We start from the raw sequence: 23,541 nt of genomic DNA on the forward strand, positions 1-23,541 counted from the left end.
AAACAAGAAAGTTTGCATAACTTTCAAAAAACCAAGTTAGAACTCTGCTGTAATATTGCGTTCTGGACACCCTGCTTCAAGAAAGATGTGAATGCCTTGGAGTGATGCAGGAGAGACCCACCTAATTGGTACCAGGTGATGAGGGACTTCAGTTATATGAAGAGACTGAAGGAGCTGGGGTTGCTGCTCTTGAGATCAAACGGGATTAAGAGAAGTAACAATAGAGGTTTTCAAAATCATGAAAGAGTTTGACAATGTTAATGAGGAGAAACTGTCCAGTGACCAAACGGTCAGTATCAGGGGGACAGAGAATTGAGATAATTGGCAAAAACAAAAACAGCAAAGATGCAAGAAAAGACATCTGCACATGTGCACGCGCAAACGCACACATGAGCTTTGTTTTGTTCTGGAATGAACTGTTGAAAGGAAAGATTCAAAAGCAACTTTCAAAAGAGAATTGGTTAAATAATTGAAAGGGGAAAATTTGTAGGGCTCTGGAGGGAGAACAAGTGAATGAAGTAATTGAACTGCTCTCCCAAAGAGCTGGCACAGGTGTGATGGGCTGAATGATCTCATTCTGTGCTGTGTATGTCTATGATATGTAAAATGCAAGTAAGTACAACTCATTGGTATAGCTGCAGCACTCAGTATAACTGCTGTCTGTCTACCCGTGGTACAATGTATTTGGCCAGTTACAACGATGGAGTTTTCTCAGGTCTCTCAAACAAAATGGTTTCACCATGCAAAGGAATAAATTGGGCTGAAATAATTGGGCTTTTAGCTCTTGTGTTATTCACCCCTGGTGAACTTTCAGTGAGTGTCTGTGATGACTGTTTATTTTAATGCTGGATGTGACACTTTTATTTTTACAGGTGAAATCTCAGGAAGTGTTCAGCACCTGGGTGTCCAAGCTCTGCTATCACCGACTCTTCCAAAAAGGTGACCCTCCTAAAGTTCCATATGGACCAAACGGATATAGCTTTTCCATCTCTCCAACAGCAGAATTCCTGTCAGCCAGTACCATTTTACCTCTGTGCAGCCAGGTATGTCACTCTTGTGTAGCTGCGTCTCCCTCCCCTTGGGTACGTTCGTCTTCAATTCTCATTGGGGTCTGGTTCCGAGAGCTTGGTCAAATGGGGAAATCACACATGGAATCTTCTCTGCCAAGATGTGGAGATGCCAGCATTGGGCTGGGGTGGGCACAGTAAGAAGTCTCACCACACCAGATTAAAGTCAACAAGCTTATCTGCAATCATTAGCTTTCGGAGTGCTGCTCCTTCATCATGTGAGACTGTCTCCTGAAGAAGGAGCAGCACTCCGAAAGCTCATGATTCCAAATAAACCTGTTGGACTCTAACCTGGTATTGCGAGACTTCTTGCATTGCCAAGACCCAAGACATCTGGGTTGGGTTGGGTTGGTTTGGGAATGGGAGGAAACAATGATAGTTCTGGAGACCAAGGAACTCTACCTGCTTGCTCTCCCTTCCCTTCCTCTCATTGGTGCTCAGTCTGCTTATTCTAATTTGAGCTCCAAACCCTTCACTCTATGTATTTAAATGCGGATTTCTTTGCAAACTGCTGGTTTCATATGAAACAGGCACAAGTCCCCTCAAGCCTGCCCTGTCATTCAAGAAGATAATGGCTGACCTTCTACATTTACTTCATTTTCCTGCCTGATCTCCAGAGCGTCTTTTTAAAAAAAAAGCGTCAGCCTCTGGTTTAAACATACTCACTGACTGAACATCCACAGCTCTCTGGGCTAGAGAAGATTCCACATCCTTTGAATGAGGGAAATGTATCCTCACCTCCTTTCTAAGTGGCTGATGCCTTACCCTCAGACTGTGACTCCTTGTTCTGTCGACTCTCCCAGTTTCAGTTTGTCCATCTCGGCACAGATTCCCAGCTGCCCCTTCAGTTTTGATTCCTTTAGTGTTTCCCTCACCGGTTCCTTGTGCCACACTCCTCCATCTGTACTCTATCCTGTACGAAGGCTCGTTGTCCCACCCCAAGGCTCTCGTTCTCACCTCTCAATGCCTCGATTCTTACAAATCCCTCTATGGCCTCCCCACCTACCAACCCTCTGAAAAGTTTGCCAACGTTATCAATCAGTTTGCATCCTTTCACTCTACCATCTGTGCAGCCCCATTTTCCCTCCTGCCCACTGCTTACGGAGGGATCTACAGACATTGCATTTTGAAACACACTTCATCAGCCTCTTCATTTTGCTTTGCTCATCATGCCATTTAAAAAAAAAACTCCTTGAAACCCACATTTTCAACTAAACCTTTAATTCCTAAATTCGTGTTCAGTATTCTTTTTGTCTCCCACTTAATATTGGGAAGAGCTCTGATTGTTTTTACATGTCCCTCCACCCCACCCCCTTCCCTCACCCAATCTTACTTACTGCCCACTGGTTCCTGTTGGAAGATCTGTATGCAAAGGCACGGTTCAATTTCCCTACGATGCAACCCATGGTAAAATAGCCTCGCCACAAAAAGACGGTTTTCTGGGCATTACCACAAAATGGTTTGTGGGAGCTTGCTGTGCACAAATTGACTTCCATGCTTCCTACATTACAACAGCAACTGCACTTCAAGTGCTGCAAGGTACTTTGTGACTTCCTACGGTTGTGAAATGCGTGTGATAGAATACTGCAGCCTGCTTGATTGATGCCCCACCTTAAACGTTCACTCCCTCCACCACTGACCTGGCAGTGTGTGCCATTCACAAGATGCGCAGCAGCACTCACCAGGACTCTCTGACAACACCTCACAAACCCGCAATCATTATTACCCAGGAGGGCAATGGCAGGAGATATATGGGAACACCACCACCTGCAAATTCCCCTGCAGGTCTCTGAATCTCCTGGTCTTCTTATGATATCGCTGTTCCTTCACCAATGGGGAAAAATCCTGGAACTGCCCCCTCCCTAACAGCGCTGTTGTTTTCCTACACTACATGGGCTGCAGTGGTTAGTTTGGCGTGGAAGCACCCTGTCAAGGGCAGTTAGTTTTAGAACATTACAGTGCAGAACAGGCCCTTCGGGCTGTAATGTTCTGTCGGTCTTTCCCAGACTGACAGTGTCAGACGTGACCCAGACGAGTGATCAGTGGGCTAACAAAAGACTGTCCAGATTTTCTTAATTATTTGATGGTGTCAGCATTTAAATGAGTGACACGGTCCATTTTGTTCAGGTTTCATAAGTTCTCCGCTCTGAAATGCAAACAGGCTTTGTAACGTTGGTGAATTTTGTTTTGCTCTGTTTCTGTGGAGGCATTATCCTGTTGTTATCTACTTATTTGGCCACAGAAGAGTGAATCTTTCAGTGGAAATGGCCACCTTCCCTCGGTGCCTGTGGGTGGACCAGCAGTGGCAGCACCATGGTTGCAGCAGTCTGAGGAATGGGACCAGTGTGCTAAAGGTAACTCTCCTTGCAGACTAATTACAATTTGGGAATTACAGTGGTTGGTACTGCTGCCTCGCAACTTCAGAGACCTAGGTTTGAATCCCAGCTTGGGTCGTTGTTGGTTTAGAGTTTGCACGTTCTCCCCGTGTCTGCATGGGTTTTCTCCGAGTGCTCTTGTTTCCTCCCAGAGTTCAAAGATGTGTGGGTTAGGTGCATTGGCCATGCTATAAATTGCCCCTTAGTGTCCCAGGATGTGTAGGTTAGCAGGATTAGTGGGTAAATATGTGGGGTTACCGGAAAGGGCCTGGGTAGGATTGTTGTTGCGCAAACTTAATGGGCCGAATGATCCCTTCAGTACTGTAGGGGTTCTATGAATTTAATTTGCATCAGATTTATGGGGGGTGTTTGTTTTAGTATATAAAATCTGTGCCTTTTTCACAGAATAGATCACCACTTGGGAAGCAATCAGTTCATTCATTCAGAGAGAATGCCCCTCATCACCCAGTGCTCCTAGATTACAACATTAAGTTGGTTATTATGACTCTTGGGGGTTTTTACGCACCCCTGAGCACTAAGTGAGCATCTTGAGATATGTGTTAGTCCCAACTTCAGTATCTGCTGCATTGGATAGGGTGGCACAGCTAATCTTTCCATCTGTCCAAGAGGAAGAAATTGGCACAGAATCCTGCTTCTGATCTCTGCCTACTGGCTCCTTGTTGGAAAGTATAATCATGGTGAGGACAGGAACGTGGTTGCTTTGATGCAATTGCAGAGCTTAGGGCCTGGGAAGATGAAGGCACACTCACTGGTGGTGGAGCAATTAAAATCAGTGACGCTCGAGAGGCCAGAATTAGGTACATACCAACACCTTTGAGGGTTCGGGGGCTGGAGGAGATTAGAGGTAGGGTGATGTGTGAAGCTGTGAAAAGATTTGTGAAAAAAAAAATGAATTCACTTGGTGATATAAAAGCCATACTTGGCCATCATCCTATGTCTTCAGGGAGGGGAAAAGAGACATAGATATGGATGGAAAAGTAACACAAAAAATAATCACACATAATGCTGTTTGGATCTCAGAGTGATACGGTGATCGATCAGAGAAAGTTCTTTTATCTTTTTGGGCTTTCAACATAGTATAGGAGAAAAGTTTTCAAATCTGGCTTATTTAACTTGTTTGTGAATCTTCTGTATTTTGCTATCTTTCAGATCTAGGTCAGTGTCAGTCAAACCTGGGGGAACTAAATAAACTCCTGCAGAAGCTGGAAGTAGTGGACAGAGTTCAGTCAGCACCTATCATTGGTGATGCTCAGGTATGAGACAAAAAAATCTTGTGCAGACCAAACCTTCCAATTAAGCAAGCTCCCGAGATTGAGACTGCCTTGCTTCCAATCCAGATTGATGGATTCTGAGATGGGTGATAAGTCTAATGCAAGAATTGCTGACACTGTCACATGTGGAGCACGTGATGCTGGAAGGGGCAGGTAGATGTATTCAGTGCTTCCTGAATGGACCATCCCCGTTTGAGTTGGTCACAAGCCAGGGATTCCTGTGTGTCCGTGTCCGTTCCTGCTCTCCCGCATTTTTTGGATAGTTTGCCAATTAATGGATTTACAGACCAGGGAAAGGTGAGTTTGACTCTTAAGAGTAAGGCATGAGAGAATCGGCACAGTGGTTAGTACTGCTGCTTCAGTGCCAGGGACCCAGGTTCAATTCTGTCCTCGGGCCACTGTCTGTGCAAAGTTTGCATGTTCACTCCATGCCTGCGTGATTTTCTCCGGATACTCTGGTTTCCTCCCACAGTCCAAAGATGTGCAGGTTAGGTTGATTGGCCATGCTAAATTGACGCTAGTGTCAAGGGATTAGTAGGGTAGATCTGTGGGTTAGGGGATAGGGCCTGGGTGGGATTGTAGTTGGTGCAGACTCGATGGGCTGAATGGCCTCCTTCTGCACTGTAGGGGTTCTATGATATGATTCTGAGTCAATAGGTGGGACTAGAAAGGAGCCAAGTGTTGGACATTTGCAAAATATTGGAATGTGAATTAAAAAGTTAGGTAGAAAGAATGGAAAGTTAAATATCAGATGATTAATTGAGTAACATTGGAGTTAGGAGCAGAAGTTGGCAATTCAATCCTTTTGAGCCTGCTTCGTCATTCCATCAGATCATGGGTGAGAAAGCACAAGAGCGTTTGTGTTCATGTGCAGCAATTATTTAAAGTTGAAAAAGTGCAAGCCAGCAGCACTAAAAAAGCTTGACACCATTCAAGACAAAATAGCCTACTTGATTGGGGCACCCGGTCCACCAATTCCAACATCCCCTCCTCCCCTACTGTCACACAGTGGCAGCCCTGTACACCGTTTACAAGGTCCTGTTTGCAGGATCCCCTCCAAGTCATACGCCATCCGGACATGCAACTATATCACTGTTCTCGCTGGGTTGAAATCCCGGAACACGCTCTCTAACAGCTCCTGTGGGTGTTCCTACAACCACAAGGACTACAACGGTTTGAGAAGACGACTTACCACCACCACCATCACCACAAGAGGTAGTTAGGAATGGGCAATAATTTCTGGCCTTGTCACCAACGCCCATAAGCCATGAAATAATTTTTTTTTGAAATTTTACTGATTTATGTATTTCTGGTGTTTTCAGTGCAAGAGAAACGCCCACGCAGGTAGAGATTTAAAGACGTGCTATGTGATTAAGTTTCTCATAGCTCATCTCCTGATCTAACTCTTAAATGTTCTGCCTTAAACTGTACGCGACATTATGGACAAGGTTTATTTATTTATTAGTGTCACAAGTAGGCTTACATTGGCACTGCAATGAAGTTAGTGAAAATCCCCTTCCAGTGCCTGTTCAGGTACACTGAGGGAGAATTGAGCATGGCCAATGCACCTAACCACATCATTCGGATTGTAGGTGGAAACTGGAGCACCTCGAGGAAACCCATGCAGACACAGGGGCTCCACATGCAGATTCCACACACAGTGAGCCAAGCCGAACCTGGGTCCCTGGTGCTCTGAGGCAGCAGTGCTAATCACTGTGCACCATACTGCCTAGGTGCTGGTCTGTACTGAATTTGCTGATCTCAATAATTGCAGGAATTAGTCATGATGCTACTGAATTGCAGAATTAGTTTGAAGAGCGAATTGCTTACTCCTCGTCCTGTTTCATATGTTCCTACAAAAGTGTGCTGAATGTCACCTGGGTGTCCCTAAGCAAGGGAAGAGTTGTTGCCTCGAGATGTCTTATCTAATCGCTCTCTAGCAATCCCTTCTGGAAAGTTTATGCGCTCAGATACTGGACAAGAGCAGGACTGCATAGAACTGTGACATCTGCCACAGTCTGATAGTTGACACAAATGTGTGGTAATGCATTTCGGAAGGTCTAATACAGATAGGAAATATGCAGTAAATGGCAGAACCCTTAGTAGTATTGATAGGCAGAGGGATTTGGGTGTACAGGTACACAGGTCACTGGAAGTGGCAATGCAAGTGGAAAAGCTAGTCAAGAAGATATACGGCATATTTGCCTTCATCAGCTGGGGCATTGAGTTTAAAATTTGGCAAGTCATGTTGCAGCTTTATAGAACCTTAGTTAGGCCACTTTTGGAATATAGCGTTCGATTCTGGTCACCACACTAACATAAGGATGTGGAGGCTTTGGAGGGGGTACAGAAAAGATTTACCAGGATGTTGCCTGGTATGGAAGGCATTGGCTACGATGAGAAGTTGGAGAAACCTGGTTTGTTCTCATCGGAACAATGGAGGTTGAGGGGTGACCTGATAGAAGTCTACAAGATTGAGGGGCATGGACAGAGTGGATAGTCAGAAGTTTTTTCCCAGGTTGGAAGAATCAGTTACTAGGGGGACATAGGTTTAAGGTGTGAGGGGCAAGGTTTGAAGGAGATGTATGAGGCATGTTTTTTTACAGAGGGTGGAGGATGCCTGGAAGTCACTGCTGGGAGAGGTAGTGGAAGCAGATGCGATAGTGAGTTTTAAGGGGAATCTGGACAAATACGTGAATAGGATGAGAATGGAGGGATATGGTCCACAGAACAGTAGGATTTTTAGTTCAGTCAGGCAGCATGGTTGGTGCAGGCTTAGAGGGCTGAAGGGCCTGTTCCTGTGCTGTAATTTTCTTTATTCTTTGTTCTACTGAAACTCCATGTAAAATGGAACGGTCATTCAGTTGAGTGAGGAGACATCTGCTGTTGCCTGTGAGTCAGCAAGAGTCAGCGATGTTGGGAATGGGGGGAGACAAAGAGCGCACTTAAATAAAAAAAAAGGAACCCAAGCAAATGAGAAGTGACATTTAAAAGGAAAGCAGTGTTATGAAACCAGAATTAGGAAATTGGGTTCAGTTGAAATATGAGTAGAACTCATGACGAGGTAGTTGATGCTAAATCTGAAGGTGCAACGTCTCGCTTCAGTGTCAGACTCAGGTTCGTAATGGCTATAAATTATTTAAACCAGAAACATGGGATTTTAAATGGATAATTGTGTGAAAAAAATTGGGATTGATTACATTGAAATTAAAAACAGACAACTTGTTTTGGAATCCTGTGCTCCAATTATAATTAATTTGTCATCAAGGGAGCACTTGATTCAGAGAGACGTATTTGCTTGGTTCTGTATCTTGGAGAAAGAGAGAGAGGAATCTTTTGTTAATATGGGGAGGGTTTGAATGCAGATCTGAGGGCGATATCCAATATTCTTCTAAATAGTCAATTTTGCTTCATTAAATAGAGGTGGAGAATCCCCTTGATAAATAGGAAACTGTGAGTTATATCGATTGGTTTTAAAGAATTATGCAGCACGGAAGGAGATCCTTGGTTCATTGTGGTTGTGCATTTTGCAATGTATGAAACAAGTGGAGATAATGATAGAGTTTGGATGTTCACAATAAAGGTAATAGGGGTGAATTTTGACAGGGGAACTTTCTTTGCCTGTTCTAACATCAGCCGAAGAGAGTTGCAGTAATCTCGGCGGGAAATGGTGCAATGGGCGTTCCCATAACTCTTGAATATCCCAATCTCCAACCCTCTGGGTTTTAAATCTTCCAGATCAGGAAGTTCTCCTGCCCTGTTGAACACAACAAATATATTTTGGGAATTCTCCCTGTGATAGAATGCGTTCAGAAGTTTTTGCTGGTGCATTTTTTTTTTAAGTTGAAGAGCACTGTTCTAGTGTTGCACAATCGTTTCAAATGAGCAATTTGTGTCGCAAACTATCACAGTTCCCAAAAGTTAATGTTTAGTGGGGTTCCCAACCTGAGCATGTTTTGAATTTAAAATACAGCTGTTGTCACATCAATCTGCTGCATTTATCCTTTTATGTTTTTGCTTTTTGAAGGGTTTCCTTGCTGACAAGCCGAAAAAGGAAAAGCGGTCCTCCAAAATATGGTGCACCCAAAGCTTTGCCAAGGATGAGACCAGGGTAATGTATTTGATGGTCCACTTACCCAAAACATAAATTGTAGATCACTCTGCTGTGACTGGAAGTGTCCCTGAAGGTCTTGTGGAATTTATAGTTCTAGTGTTCTCATTTTGATGGTAGTTTTAATGAAAAATTTTGTAGTGTTGAAGGACCTAAGTTAGGGCGGCAAGGTGTTACGGTGATTAGCACTACTGCCTCACAGTGCCAAGGACCCAGCTTCGACTTGCGGCTTGGGTCACTGTCTGTGCAGAGACTGCACGTTCTCCCTGTGTTTACCTCACAGCGCCAGGGACCCGGGTTCAATTCTTCCGGATGCTCCAGTTTCCACCCACAATTTGTAAGACATGCTGGTTAGGTGCATTGGCTGTGCTAAATTCTCCCTCCGTGTTCCCGAACAGGCACCAGACACTGGCGACTAGTGGATTTTCACAGTAACTTCATTGCGGTTTTAACATAAGCCTGCTCGTGACAATAACAAACTTAAAAATCATTCACTTTTGTACAAATTCTTGCATTTTGTATTTGCATTTTTGTATTTTGAACTTCATTGCAGTGTTAATGTAAGTTAAATATTGGTCAGGATACAAGAGAGTTTCCCCTGCTCACCTCCGAATAGTCCCATTGGATTATTTGAATCCATCTACTACAGAGGAATAGGCCTCAATTTAAAATTGCACCTCCAACAGTGCAGCATTTCCTCAGTATCACAGTGGAGCTTGAACCTGGATTTTAGACTCAAGTCTCTTGGAGTGGAATTTGATGAGAGTATGACCCACTGAATCTTATGCAGGCACAAAGTTCCATGGGTGACATCAAAGCTGAATCTAAACCTCTCATCCTAAGGACAGCACCTCCTTGACAGTGCAGCACTGCCTTTAGTACTGTACTGGGGTTTTGGCTTGGAGGTTATGCTCAGATCTCTGGTGGCATTCCATTCGAAGCTGTCTCTTGAGAAGAGGAATGAAAATTAGGGAAAAACACTTTGGCCCCTGATATGCTGTTTGCGTACAGTTTATGGCCAGAACTTCAGCAACGTGCAAGGCTCGCAGAACGGAATTCTCCGTTGACCTCACGTGGGATTTTACGAGCATCACTTGAGTGAGGTCATAAAATCCCAGCCTATAAATTTAAAAATAAGCAGTTCGCAACAGAAGTGAAACTTGAAATGAGAAGCTGCAAGTGCAGAGCAAATGTTATATTTTTTTTTTAGATATCAATGCCTAATTTCAAATTGTTGCAAGTCTAACTTGACTCATCCACTTTGAATGTACTGAGTCATGTCCTGCTGTGTTTTGAATAAATCAAGTTCATGACATTGCATTGTTTCCAAGGTATCGCAGGATTTGATTCACCCAGTGTGATATTAAAAACTCGCTTGCGAACATGTCGTTGTGAGATTCCTCAGCTATGACTAGAATTGATCTTATTTAAAATGTCTTTTTTTTTTAAAGAATGTCCTTCACTAAGAAACAATGAACAAATTTTGTGCAGGCACGTTACTGTGATGAGACAATGGCTCTCAGTTTGATTTCAGTCTGTGTGTTAGAACCAGAGGAAAGGAATGGTCATCTTGGTATAATCACACACAATGGATGCTTTATGCTTATTGCTCTGGCGTGCAGCTCCCTGGAGTGGCAATCTATTGAACTTTGGTCTGTAAAACATTTTTGCACAAGAATTCAACCATAATGCCAGCCATGTGGAACAGGGGAAAGGCTGTTAACCCTGAGTTAGAAGTTACAGGTTCAACCCTACTCCAGAACTTCACATAATCTGGACTAACTCTTGAGTGCAGTAAATTGCCCTGGAAGGAAACAAAGGGAAAATGCTGGCGACGTCTGTAAGGAGAGAAAACAGCTGACGTCTTGAGTCCTGATGACCCTTCGTCAAGAAGTTTGACAAAGGGGCATCTGGACTCAAACTGTCAGCTCTTTTCACTCCTCACAGATGTTGCCGGACCTGCTGAGATTTTCTCTTTCGGTTTCAGGTTCCAGCATCTACATTAATTTGGTTTTTTTTTTGCCCTGTAAGAAACTCAGTCCCGGCTCGATTTAAGGTGCAATCCGTCTGGTTTTATGATTCCCATCTCCCCCAGAGCCAGTCCCAATGTCTCAACACTGCAAAAACCTCATTCCTGGATCATCTTTCTAGCTACACGTTCATTTGCCTTATCCTCGTATTTGCACACTCATTTACATGTGATACCAGGAGTAATCCAGAAATTACTACTTTCAAGGTCCTGCTTGCTAATTTCTTATCTCAGCTGGCACCCCAGTTCAATACTGAGAGTGCGCTGCACTGTGGGAGGGGTTTTTCAGGTGAGATTTAAAACCAAGATTCCATTTGCTCTCTTGGGTGATGTAAAAGATCCCAAAAACCATTTGAAAGAAAGATAGAGAACTTACCCCTGGTGTTTCAACCAATATTTATCCCTCATTCAACATCGTAAAATAGGCAACAGAGTGAGTCCTACATTATTGAATGTGCTGTCTTTCCAATGCCTCAACCGGGATCTTAGGTTCATTTCACACTATCTGTAACCTCCACGACTTGCCTGGGCTTGCAAAATCTTACTAACTGTCCTGTCTGGAAACAATATGTACCTCTTTAACCTGTGCTTGGCGCTCTCTCCACTCACGTTACCTTTAAGACTTGATTACCTGTAAAAACTCGCGTTCCAACCATTATCTTGTAAATTGAGTTTGTGTCTTTGTATGTCCTGTTTGCGAACACAGCTCCTTACTCAACTGATGAAGGAGCTTGAGGCTGCAAAAGCTACTGCTGCCAAATAAACCTGTTGGACTTTAACCTGGTGTTGTGAGACTTCTCACTGTGCTTTCCAATGTCTACTAGGGCAGGTGGACGTAAAAGATGTCATGGCAGTATTTTGAGGATGATACTCCTGGTTTCCTAACCAGAATCCCTGGCTTAATCCACACCAGTTGAACAAATTAGCTGATGACTGCTGTTTGCAGGACCTTGCTACATGCAAAACTCACCTGTGTTTATGCACACTGTGACAGTGGGTAGATTTCAAACAAGGTCTTGAAGACAGCTACATAAGTGTTAGTTTTCTTCTGCAGGACAGTTGCTGCAGGAATGAGAGAGGATTAGGTCTCCTTGTGTTCTGGAGGGGAAGGAGAGAAAAGGCAAGCATTCAAAACTGCCTTTCTCCATGACACAGTGAGTAAAGAAGGAAGGACCAGCATTTATATAGCACCTTGCACAACACAGAACATCCAAAACAGTTTACAACCAATGAAGTACTTTTGAAGTGTAAAAAAAAAGTTGCCGTAACCCCAGGTGACCATAAGGGCATAGAATACAAGAACAAGGAGGTTATGCTGAACTTGATGTTGACACTAGTTTGGCATCAGCTGAAGAATTGCGCCTAGTTCTGGGCATGCACATTAGGAAAAACATGACAGCATTGGAAAGAGTGCAGAAAAGATTCATGAAAATGGTTCCAGAGATGATGAACTTCAGTTGTGAAACAAGATTGGTGGTGAAGAGCCATGGTTGAGAAGGTGGAGCCTTTATGAATAACTCACTGTTGTAATGTAGGAAGTGCAGCAACCAATTTTTGCACAACAGGTTCCCACAAACAGTAATGTGATAATGGCCAGATAGTATATTTCATGATGTTGAATAGGGATAATTATTGGTTGAAACGTCAGTGGTTACTCCTCTACTTTTCATTCAAATGGTGTTTCGGGATCTTTTACATCATCTGAGACAGCAAATGGAATCTTGGTTTTAAACCTCATCTGAAAACCCCTCCCACAGTGCAGCACACTCTCAGTACAGAACTGCGGTGTCAGCTGAGATAAGAAATTAGCAAGCAGGACCTTGGAAGTAGTAATTTCTGGATTACTCCCAGTACCACAAGCAAATGAAAATGCAAATACGAGGATAAGGCAAATGAATGTGAAGCTGGAAAAACGATCCAGGAGTGTGATTTTTGAAGTCTTGAGACATTGAAACTAGCTACGGGGAAGATGGGAATCATAAAACTCGACAGATTGCACATTAATAGAGCCAGGACTGAGTTACCTGCAGGGCAATTTACTAACGCTACTGGGGAGAGTTTAAATTAACTTGGCAGTGATATGGCAACGAAGAGGAAATATCAGAAATATCACAGAATACTGAAACTAATAGCTGGCACTAGAGTAGGGAATAGTAAGTTATTAAGTGGAGTTAGAGTAAAAGAGAAAGTAATGAAGTTTAAATGAGGGTAAGTGTTTGTGGAGTTTGATAAATAAGATTGGTGAGGAACAGGTGCAGATTGACATGTGGAAATGTGATGATGTGGCCATAACAGAGACTTGGCTCAAAGATGGGTTTTAAATATTACCAGATACAAGGAGCTGAATTTTACCTGTTCCCAGTGGATGTGTTTCCCCAATGGTGGGGGCATGTGAAATGGGGTGGATGCCATGCCACAACCTTCCCATAACACAAATAGGCAGGCCAGATGCTAATGTCAATGCCTGCTTCCATATTTAAATAGGCAATTACGGGTCCATCAGCCTTGTTCTCAAGCCTATTGACCCTGATAAGAGCAAGAAGCCTGCACCATTTTTACTTTTGGGTGCGGGCAGCTTGATTTTTAACCAGTGATGGTTCAAGGACAGGAAGAAGGAGGAGATCCACTCTTCAGGAGTTGCCCTTTATTGACCTTCCTGAGACTAACTGCCCTCTTCCTGCCTCTTCCTGTAAATCCAAGATGAAGCTTCTGAGGAGGGTGCAGGAGCAGTGAGAGCTGAGTGAATATATGTAAGTCATTGAAGGTGGCAGGACAGGTTGAAAGAGCAGTTAATAAAACATGCAGGCTTTACTAATAGGGGCATAGAATACAAGAGCAAGGAGGTAATGTTGAACTTGATGTAGACACTAGTTTGGCATCAGCTGAAGAATTGCACCCAGTTCTGGGCATGCACTTCAGGAAAAACATGAAGGCATTGAAAAGAGGGCAAAAAAGGTTCATGAAAATGGTTCCAGAGATGAGGAACTTTGGTTGTGAAGATAGATTGGAGAAGTTGGGTCTCTTTTCCTTGGTGAAGAGAAGATTGAGAGGCGATTTGATAGAGATGTTCAAAAGCATGAAGTGTTTGGACGGGTTAGATTGGGAGAAACTCAAAGGATAGCGAATGAGAGGCACAGATTTTAAAGTAATTGGTCAAAGAAACACAAACGACATGAGGAGAAATTTTTTCATGCAGCAAGAGATTTAGGCCTGGAAAGCGCTGCCCAAGAGTGTGGTGGAGGCAGATTCAATGAAAGCATTCAAAAGGGAATTAGATCGTTACCTCAAAAAGAAGAATGTGCAAGGTTACAAGGAGGAAGGCAGGGGGTATGGCACTATGTAAATTGCTCACTTGGCGAGAGGTGCTGACTCAATGGGCCAAATGGCACTGGGCATTTGTGATTCAGGTATGTGTGAAGCCTCAGAGAAGAACCTTGGATCTGACTCATCACGCATGGCTGTTGGCAATTGAGAGGTTGTTGCTGTTTGTATAAATCTGCTGTTAATTTTCAGAAAGCAATAGAGATCTGTTATTGAGTGGAGTGTGAGACGTATAAGCTATGCTTGCAGGTTATTCTGAGAAATCTTCTATGCTGAGGAACAGACTGGATAACTAATTTAACATCTTTATGGGAAGGAATATGCACATAGGGTTTCTTTATATTCAGCTTTTGCACTGTTGCATTGGAAAGTACCTATTCAATCCATGTTTTATAGATTACAGACTTGGCCAGTTTTGTTCCTTGAGCAAATGTTACTGCTTGTCAGGTTTTGCTTGAGGCAATGTCAGGGAGGAATTTCTCCCAATTTCCTGAATGGTAGTTGGAAATCATATATATTAGGGCAGTAAGGTGGTTAACACTGCTGCCTCAGAGCGCCAGAGACCAGTGTTTGATTCCAGCCTTGGGTGACTGTGTGGAGCTTGCACATTCCCCCTGTATCTGCATGGGTTACCTCCCAGGTGCTCCGGTTTCCCCTCATAGTCCAAAGATGTTCAGGTTAGGCGGATTGGCCATGCTAAATTGTTCCTTAGTGTCCAAAAATATGCAAGCTAGGTGGATTGGCCAAGTTAATTGCCCCTTAGTGCCCAACGGTGTGCAAACTAGGTGGATTGGCCATGTTAAATTGTCCGTTATTGTACTAAGATGTGTGGATTATGTGGATTAGCTGTGCTAAATTGCCCCTTAGTGTCCAAAGATGTGTAGATTAGGGGGATTAGACATGGTAAATGTATTGTATTCTTAAGAATTTATTTTTTCCACACCAGGCTTCCTCTGATGTTGTGCGTTCTGCCAAGTTGCATGTTTCCACGCCCAGCTTACCGGACTGCCTGGACTTGAAAAGTATCTCTGTCCCCCTTACTATAAAGGAAGATTACTTCCAGCTGCAGCAGGATTTCTGTTCTGTATCACAGAAAGGTAACGATGAGGGTGCTCATATGGGTTTGGTCTCAAAGGCTACAGCATGGGTTCACCAATTTATTACCACGGCTTAAAGGGATAAGTTGTCAAGTCAGACGGAAATAAATTTGTTTTCCATTCCCTTCAATTTAGAATTGAGATCAGAAAACACTCTACACAAAGTAGTGGAAATCTCAAACTCTGTTCCCCTACAGGAATTGAAAGTTGTAAGACTGACATCTTTGTTAAGAGGGACCTGGAACAAAAGAGGATAAATGGGGAACCGATGGCATAATGGTATTGTCACTGGACTAGTAATCTAGAGAGCCAGGGTAACGTTCTGGCAACCTGCGATCAAATCCCGTCACAGCAGATAGTGAAATTTCAATTCAACAACATATCTGGAATTAAGAATCTGATGATGACCATTGTCAATAGCCGTAAAACCTCTTCTGGTTCACTAATGTCTCTGAGGGAAGGAAATCTGCTGTCTTTACTGGGTCTGACTCCAGGCCAACAGCAATGTGGCTGACCACAATTCGGTTACGTTCACCTTAGTGATGGAAAGGGATAGGCATGAACCTCGGGTCAGTAGTTTTAGCTGGGGGAAGGGTAATTATGAGGCCATTAGGAGAGAATTAGGAAGCATTGGTTGGACTAGGAGATTACAGGGACTAGGAACGTCTGAAATGTGGAGTTTTTTCAAGGAACAGCTACTGCGGGTCTGTGATAGGTATGTCCCTGTCAGGCAAGGAGGAATTGGTAGGGCTAGGGAACCGTGGTGCACAAAAAAAGTTGATTTGTTGGTTAGGAAGAAGAAGGAGGCTTATGTTCGGATGAGGCTTGAGGGCTCGGGTAGTGCAGTAGAAAGCTTTAGATTGGCTAGGAGGGAGTTGAAGAGGGAGTTAAGAAGGGCTAGAAGAGGGCATGAGATGACTTTGGCTGATAGGATTAAGGAGAATCCTAAGGCGTTCTATAGGTATGTCAAGAACAGAAGGTTGGTTAGGGCCAGTTACAGACAGTAGGGGGAAGTTGTGTGTGGAACCGGAAGAGATTGGAGAGGCATTGAACCATTATTTCTCTTCGGTGTTCACGCAGGACGATATGAATGTAGCTGAGGGGGTCACTGGGGTGAAGGGGTGTAAAATAGAAAGTATTGCAGTTGATACAGAGGATGTGTTGGATATTCTAGAAGGGTTGAAAATAGATAAGTCCCCTGGTCCAGACGGGATTTACCCTAGGATTCTATGGGAGGCAAGAGAGGTGATTGCAGAGCCACTGGCTCTGATCTTCAGGTCTTCGTTGGTCTCTGGTATAGTACCGGAAGATTGGAGGACAGCGAATGTTGTCCCATTGTTTAAGAAGGGGAACAGAGACTTCCCCGGGAATTATAGACCAGTGAGTCTTACTTCTGTAGTGGGCTAGGTTTTAGAAAGAATTATTAGGGATAGGATTTATAGTTATTTGGAGAGTAATGAATTGATTAGAGTAGTCAGCATGGTTTTGTAGCGGGAAGGTCGTGCCTTACTAACCTTATTGAGTTCTTTGAGAAGGTGACCAAAGAGGTGGATAGGGGTAAGGCAGTAGACGTGGTATATATGGATTTTAGTAAGGCGTTTGATAAGGTTCACCATGGTATGCTTCTGCAGAAAATGCAGATGTATGGGATTGGTGGTAATTTAGGTACTTGGATCAGGAATTGGTTAGCAGATAGGAGACAGAGGGTGGTGGTTGATGGTAATTATTCATCATGGAGTTTGGTTACGAGTGGTGTGCCTCAGGGATCTGTTTTGGGGCCACTGCTGTTTGAATCTTTATTAATGATCTGGATGAGGGTATAGTTGGGTGGATTAGTAAGTTTGCTGATGACACCAAAGTCGGAGGTGTGGTAGATTGTGAGGAAGGGTGTCGAAGTTTGCAGGGTGACTTGGACAGGTTGCAGAGCTGGGCCGCGAGGTGGCGGATGGAGTTTAATGCAGAGAAGTGTGAGGTAATCCATTTCGGTAGGAATAACAGATGTGTTGAGTATAGGGCTAACGGGAGGACTTTGAATAGAGTGGAGGAGCAGAGGGATCTAGGTGTATGTGTACATAGATCCCTGAAAGTTGGGAATCAAGTAGATAAGGTTGTTAAGAAGGCATACGGTGTCTTGGCATTTATTGGTAGGGGGATTGAATTTAGGAGTCGCAGCGTCATGTTGCAACTGTACACAACTCTGGTGCGGCTGCACTTGGAGTACTGTGTGCAGTTCTGGTCCCCACATTACAGGAAGGATGTGGAGGCTTTGGAGAGGGTGCAGAGGAGGTTTACCAGGATGTTGCCTGGTATGCAGGGGAGGTCCTATGAGGAGAGACTGAGGGATTTGGGGTTGTTTTCACTGGAAAGAAGGCGGCTAAGAGGGGATCTTATAGAAACATATAAGATGATTAGAGGTTTAGATAGGGTGGATAGTGATAGCCTGTTTCCTTGGATGGAGAAAGCTAGCACGAGGGGGCATGGCTTTAAATTAAGGGGGGGTAGTTATAGGACGGATGTCAGGGGCAGGTTCTTTACCCAGAGGGTGGTGAGGGACTGGAATGCCCTGCCTGCTGCAGTTGTAAATGCGCCTAGTTTGGGGGCGTTTAAGAGATTGGTGGATAGGTTTATGGACGAAAAGGGATTGGTTTAGATTAGTGGGTCAATGTTTTTTTTTAAAAATAAGACTGGTCGGCGCAACATTGTGGGCCGAAGGGCCTGTTCCGCGCTGTAATGTTCTATGTTCTTAACTGCCCTCTGAAATGACCGAGCAAGCCACTCATTTCGAGGGCAATTAGGGATGAACAGTAAATAAGACCGTAAGATATAGGTGCAGAATTAAAGTCTGCCCCCGCCAGAATCCAAAATTGCTCACAGTACTCCAAGTGTAGTCTGACCACAGCTTTATAAAGCCTCAGCAGTCCATTCCTGCCTTTGAATGCTGATTTTTGCCAATGATGCCCATGTCCCATGAATGAACAGAAAAACATGGAGGTGAGATTCAGATTGGACGTAATTAAATGATGGAACAGGTTTGAAGGGCTGAATAAACTTGCCCTTGTTTCAAAGTTACTAAAACGAGTCCTTCACGGATGCTAAATGCAAGCTCCCCTGAGCAGGGAATGGAGTAGCCACTGGATTGTTGACAGTTGATGCCAGCTGGCATTTGCACCGTGGTTCACACAGAACCTTGTATCAGACATGCACTTCCTGTCCCCCAGCCTTCACAATTCGGGCTCAGCCATTTGTCTCGGCCACTTCTTCGTCAAAAATGACTGTCAGCACTATGTGCCTTCCTATCCACCCTCAATCTACCTCATTCCACCTTTGCTGCTGTAGTATGTGTGGCTGGGGGTGGCGGAAAGAAGATGACCATCCCGATAGATTTCACGACACGGGACAAAGATGAGAACGAAGGAGTGTTGCCTCCTTTTGGGGGGAGGTTGGGGGAACCATTACCAGAGTGCAAAATAGTAAGTCTGTCAACATCAGATAAAAGTTCAGAAGGTTTAGTTGGAATCATGAAGTTTTGGAGCACTGAAAGCTTGTGATTCCAAATAAACCTATTGGACTCATCATCTCATAACATCAGGATATGATGTTATGAGATTTCTTACTTTGCGCTCCCCAGTCCAATGCCAGCATCTCCACATCACCGATTCCATGAAATAGAACCCTACCGTTATGTCTCCACGACTCCTCCCACTATGCCCCTTCCCCACCCTGTCTTTCTGGGATCCCTAATCTGGGCACTTTGGTTGGGCAGGGATTACTTTCTAGATCACTATCCCTGTTATTTCTCTCTAGGGCGTACATGTTGTCTAGGCAATTGCCACTACTTCTGGCTTCTGTGATTACAGAGCTGTTAGCCATTCAGATTGGCCAGCATCTCTCCAGGGTCTGGGACTTCCTGTCCCTTTGGCAATAAAAAATACACTAAGCCCTGGCTAGATTTAAAATAACCTGTCTCTCTAAAATTCACCCCATGCTGTCACAATACAATTGCAGTCTAAAGTGGCTCTGTTCTGCGAAACAGGGAGCAGAATTCTCCCAAAAACATTCTAAGGGCGAGATCTTACCAGCCGTTAACGTCACGCTCTCGCTGCAGCAAAGTTGGAGAATGCAGGATGCGAAAAGTCCAGCCACTGGTGGTGAGATTCTGGCCAAAGTGTTTTCCCCAGCGGGGAAACCGGTGAGATTCCTGCTGAGTGGTGGGGGGGCAGTTCAGTTCTGGATGATTGAACAGTCATCCAGACTTCAAATGTTAGTTCTGTTCTCTCCCCACGGATGCTGTCGGAGAAAATGCCCATGCGGCGGAGTGAGAAATTAAAATGGCGTGCTTGGTTTAAGAGGTGAATGACTTTGCATTTTTTTTCTCCTTTTTTTGTCTCAGTTCACACGAGTCTGAAGTCCCTCTTCAACACCCTTGCGATTGAGAGGGAGAAACTGAAGCAGTTGTGGCTGGAGAAAGAACTGGATCCCACTGCACCAGCCATCCAGATCACTAACCTAAAGAATACCTTATCTGAGGTGAGAATACCAAGAGAATACTCTTGTCACTTTGCTCAGTTTCTGATTACACTGGATCAGTACCCTGTAGTACACAGTTCCCGCCTCCTGTTAAACCTCTCTTGTTTCCTGTTCAGATTCTCTTGGTAGCTGAACAAATTTGTTATCTATTAATTGTTGCATTTTCAAAAATGTAAATCACACTGATTAGGAATAGGAGTAAGCTTGTGCCTGTTCCACAGTTAGGTTTGATGATGGTTGACCTGTATTTTAACCCTTGCTTACCTTGGTTCCGTAACGGATGACACCCTTGCCTAACCAAAAAATAATCTCAGTTTTGAGATTTGGAATTGGCTCTCCCCCTCAACAGATTTTGGGGGGCATGGGGAAGAAGTGTGGTCCAGATTTCCATCATGCTTTACGTGAAGGGGAGCTTCCCGTTTTAAATCTGAACGGTCTATCTCTAATTTTACGTTATATTCTTCTGGCCTCTCCAACCAGGATAAAGAGCCTTTTGGTTACCTTCAAGACTTTGCTGATGGCTCAGTGGGCACAAGTCCTTTTCACTGGAAAAATTGGCACTCACTGCTATACACTGGACAGCGCGGTGGTGGGCAGTGCTGCCTCGTGGAGCTAGTGACAAAGGTGCAATTCCAGGTTTGGGTGACTGTGTGGAGTTTGTGCATTCTCCCCATGTCTACATGGGTTTCCTCCCACCATCCAGAGATGTGTGGATTGGCCATACTTAGTTGTCCTTTAGTGTCCCAAGATGTATAGGTTAGGGGAATTAGCAGGGTAAATATGTGGGGTAAAGGGAATAGGGACTAGGTAACATGCTGTGTTTAGAGCCAGTGCTGACCTGATGGGCTGAATGACCTCCTCTGTACTGGATGGATACTATGATATTTCTTCTATGATAGGTCCCAAGTTAGATCCGTACTGAGCTTGTAGATCGGTAGCACAGTGGTTCGCGCTGTTGCTTCACAGCGCCAGGGACCCAGGGTTTGATTCCCAGCTTGGCTCGCTGTCTGTGTGGAGCTTGCACACACTCTGTCTACGTGGGTTTCCTCCGGCTGCTCCAGTTTTCTCCCATGTTCTGAAAGACCAGGTCAGGTGCATTGACCTGAACAGGCTCCGGAATATGGTGAATAGGGGAATTTCACAGTAACTTCATTGCAGTGTTAATGTAAGTCTTACTTATGACTAATAAATAAACTTTAGATCACTCTTGGGGTGGCACTAGAGGAATTACCAGTTGATCTGAACATCTACAGGCGTGACGTTAGCCAGCAGGAGCTATTGCAGTGTCTGGTAACTCCATTTCTCTTTCCCACGGACTCTGCAATACCTGGTGCGTATTCCCATCGTTTTCTGTTTTTTATCTTCAGAAACTTATTGTGTAAATCTGACCCAGGATTGAAACCCTTCCAACACCAACAACCACTCTGAGTCACGAGACTTGGATAATTCGGACTCTCATCTAAGCTAAACTCCCTTGTGGATAATCAACAAAACTAACCTATGGATTGTCCTTAGGTCATGTCTCAGAATGCTGATCTCCGGAATCGTCTGCACAGAATCCAGTGCCTGTCCAGTTTTACGGACGTGGTGACTGATCCACTGTCTACTGTCAAAGCTGAAGAGGTAAACTAGAATTCTTATACTGAGATCTGGAATTGTTTGTGTTTCTTCTTTTAATCTGAATTGGTAGACTGTGTAAATCAACAGAGATGAATGTTTTAAAGTATCTTTAAAGTGTGTGTGTCCCCATAGGTATCAAGAGTGCACCTGTCATGATCATACTGTTCTCATCCAACTACCCATCTATTCATTTCCTCTGCACAGTGCTTAGCACTGCTGCCTCAACACCAAGGTTCGATCCCCGGCTTGGGTCGATGTCTGTACAGAGTCTGCATGTTCTCCCTGTGTCTGCATGGGTTTCCTCTCACAGTCCAAAAGACATGCTGGTTAGGTGCATTGGCCATGCTAAATTCTCCTTCAGTGTACCCGAACAGTGCCGGAGTGTGACGACAAGGAGATTTTCACAGTAACTTCGTTGCAGTGTTAATGTAAGCCTGCTTGTGATACTAATAAATAAACTTCTAACTTAAAAACGTGGCTTCTCTAACATTTTGATTTGATTTATTATTGTCACGTATTAATACAGTGAAAATATTGTTTCTTGCACGCTGTACAGACAAAGCATTCATAGAGAAGGAAAGGAGAAAGTGCAGAATGTATTGTTACAGTCATAGCTAGAGTGTAAAGATCAACTTAATGCAAGGTAGGTTCATTCGAAAGTTGGATGACAGCAGGGAAGAAGCTGTTCTTGAGTCAGTTGGTACGCTTCCTCAGACTTTGGTATCTTTTTCCGGACGCAAGAATGTGAAAGAGAGTATGTCTGGGCTGGATGGGGTTCTTAATTTTGCTGGCAGCTTTTCCGAGGCAGCAGGAAAAGTATAGACAGAGCCAGTGGATGAGAGGCTGGTTTGAGTGATGGACTGGACTTCATTCATGGCCCTTTGGAGTTTCTTACGATATTGATCAGAACAGGAGCCGTACCAAGCTATGATTCAACCAGAAAAAAATGCTTTCTATGGTGTATCTGTAAAAGTTGGTGAAAATCGTAACTGTTGTGCCAAATTTCCTTAGTCTTCTGAGAAACTAGAGGAGCTGATGGATTTTCTTAATGACAGCGTTGGCTTGGAGGGAGCAGGGCAGATTGTTGGTGATCTGAACACTTAAAAACTTGAAGCTTTCGACCATTTCTGCTTCATCCCCGTTGATGTAGACAGGGCGTGTCTTCCACGATGTTTCCTGAAGTCGATGACTATCTCCTTCGTTTTGTTGACGTTGAGGGAGAGATTATTGCTGTTGCACCAGATTCTCTATCTCTTTCCTGTACTCTGTCTCATTACTGTTTTGAGATCCGACCCACTGCTGTGTTATCATCAGCAAGCTTGAAAAACGAGTTGGAGGGGAATTTGGCCACACAGTCATAGGTGTGTAAGGAGTAGAGGGCTGAGGACCCAGCCTTGTGGGGCACCGGTGTTGAGGATGATCGTGGAGGAGGTATTGTTGCCTGTCCTTACTGATTGCGGTCTGTGGTTTAGGAGGTACAAGATCCAATCGCAGAGGGAGGAACCAAGCCCCAGGCCACAGGGTTTAGAGCTGAATTTTGGAGGGATAATGGTGTTGGAAGGCTGAGCTGTAGTCAATAATTAGCAGTCTGATATAGGTGTCTTTGTTATCTAGGTGTTCTAGGGTTGAGTTCAGGGCCAGGGAGATGGCATCTGTTGGGGTGGTAGGCAAGCTGTACACACTAATTAAATCAGTTACTATTACTTGTTAGGCTGGTTGCAGAGTTTTTAAATACTGTCCAGTCTACTGACACTAAGCAGTTCAGTAGAAGATCATCCAATTCCTCAGACCAACATTGCACGACTTTCTTTGATGGATTCTCCCATTTCTGTTGCTGTTGCACCAGATTCTCTATCTCTTTCCTGTACTCTGTCTCATTACTGTTTTGAGATCCGACCCACTGCTGTGTTATCATCAGCAAGCTTGAAAAACGAGTTGGAGGGGAATTTGGCCACACAGTCATAGGTTTATAAGGAGTAGAGGGCTGAGGACCCAGCCTTGTGGGGCACCGGTGTTGAGGATGTAAGCCAGGAGCAAGAGCACAGCCTCGTGATCTGATTTGCTAAAGTGTGGATGGGGTGATAGAGCGATAGCCATGTCTG

General features: G+C 44.1%; 1 protein-coding gene across 1 annotated transcript in view; it reads left to right on the top strand.

Annotated features, from left to right (window-relative positions):
• osbpl7 (oxysterol binding protein-like 7) overlaps positions 1-23,541 on the top strand; it is a 93,715-nt gene that overhangs the window by 39,652 nt on the left and 30,522 nt on the right. Inside the window, exons 6-12 of the mRNA XM_080213756.1 lie at positions 873-1,042; positions 3,303-3,421; positions 4,613-4,716; positions 8,762-8,845; positions 15,142-15,292; positions 19,683-19,819; positions 21,335-21,442. Coding sequence (XP_080069882.1) covers positions 873-1,042; positions 3,303-3,421; positions 4,613-4,716; positions 8,762-8,845; positions 15,142-15,292; positions 19,683-19,819; positions 21,335-21,442 — 873 coding nt within the window. The remainder of the gene's footprint in view (positions 1-872; positions 1,043-3,302; positions 3,422-4,612; positions 4,717-8,761; positions 8,846-15,141; positions 15,293-19,682; positions 19,820-21,334; positions 21,443-23,541) is intronic.

Source organism: Carcharhinus amblyrhynchos, chromosome 27, assembly GCF_965287045.1.
Source record: "Carcharhinus amblyrhynchos chromosome 27, sCarAmb.v2.hapA, whole genome shotgun sequence".
NCBI classification, from domain to species: domain Eukaryota; kingdom Metazoa; phylum Chordata; class Chondrichthyes; order Carcharhiniformes; family Carcharhinidae; genus Carcharhinus; species Carcharhinus amblyrhynchos.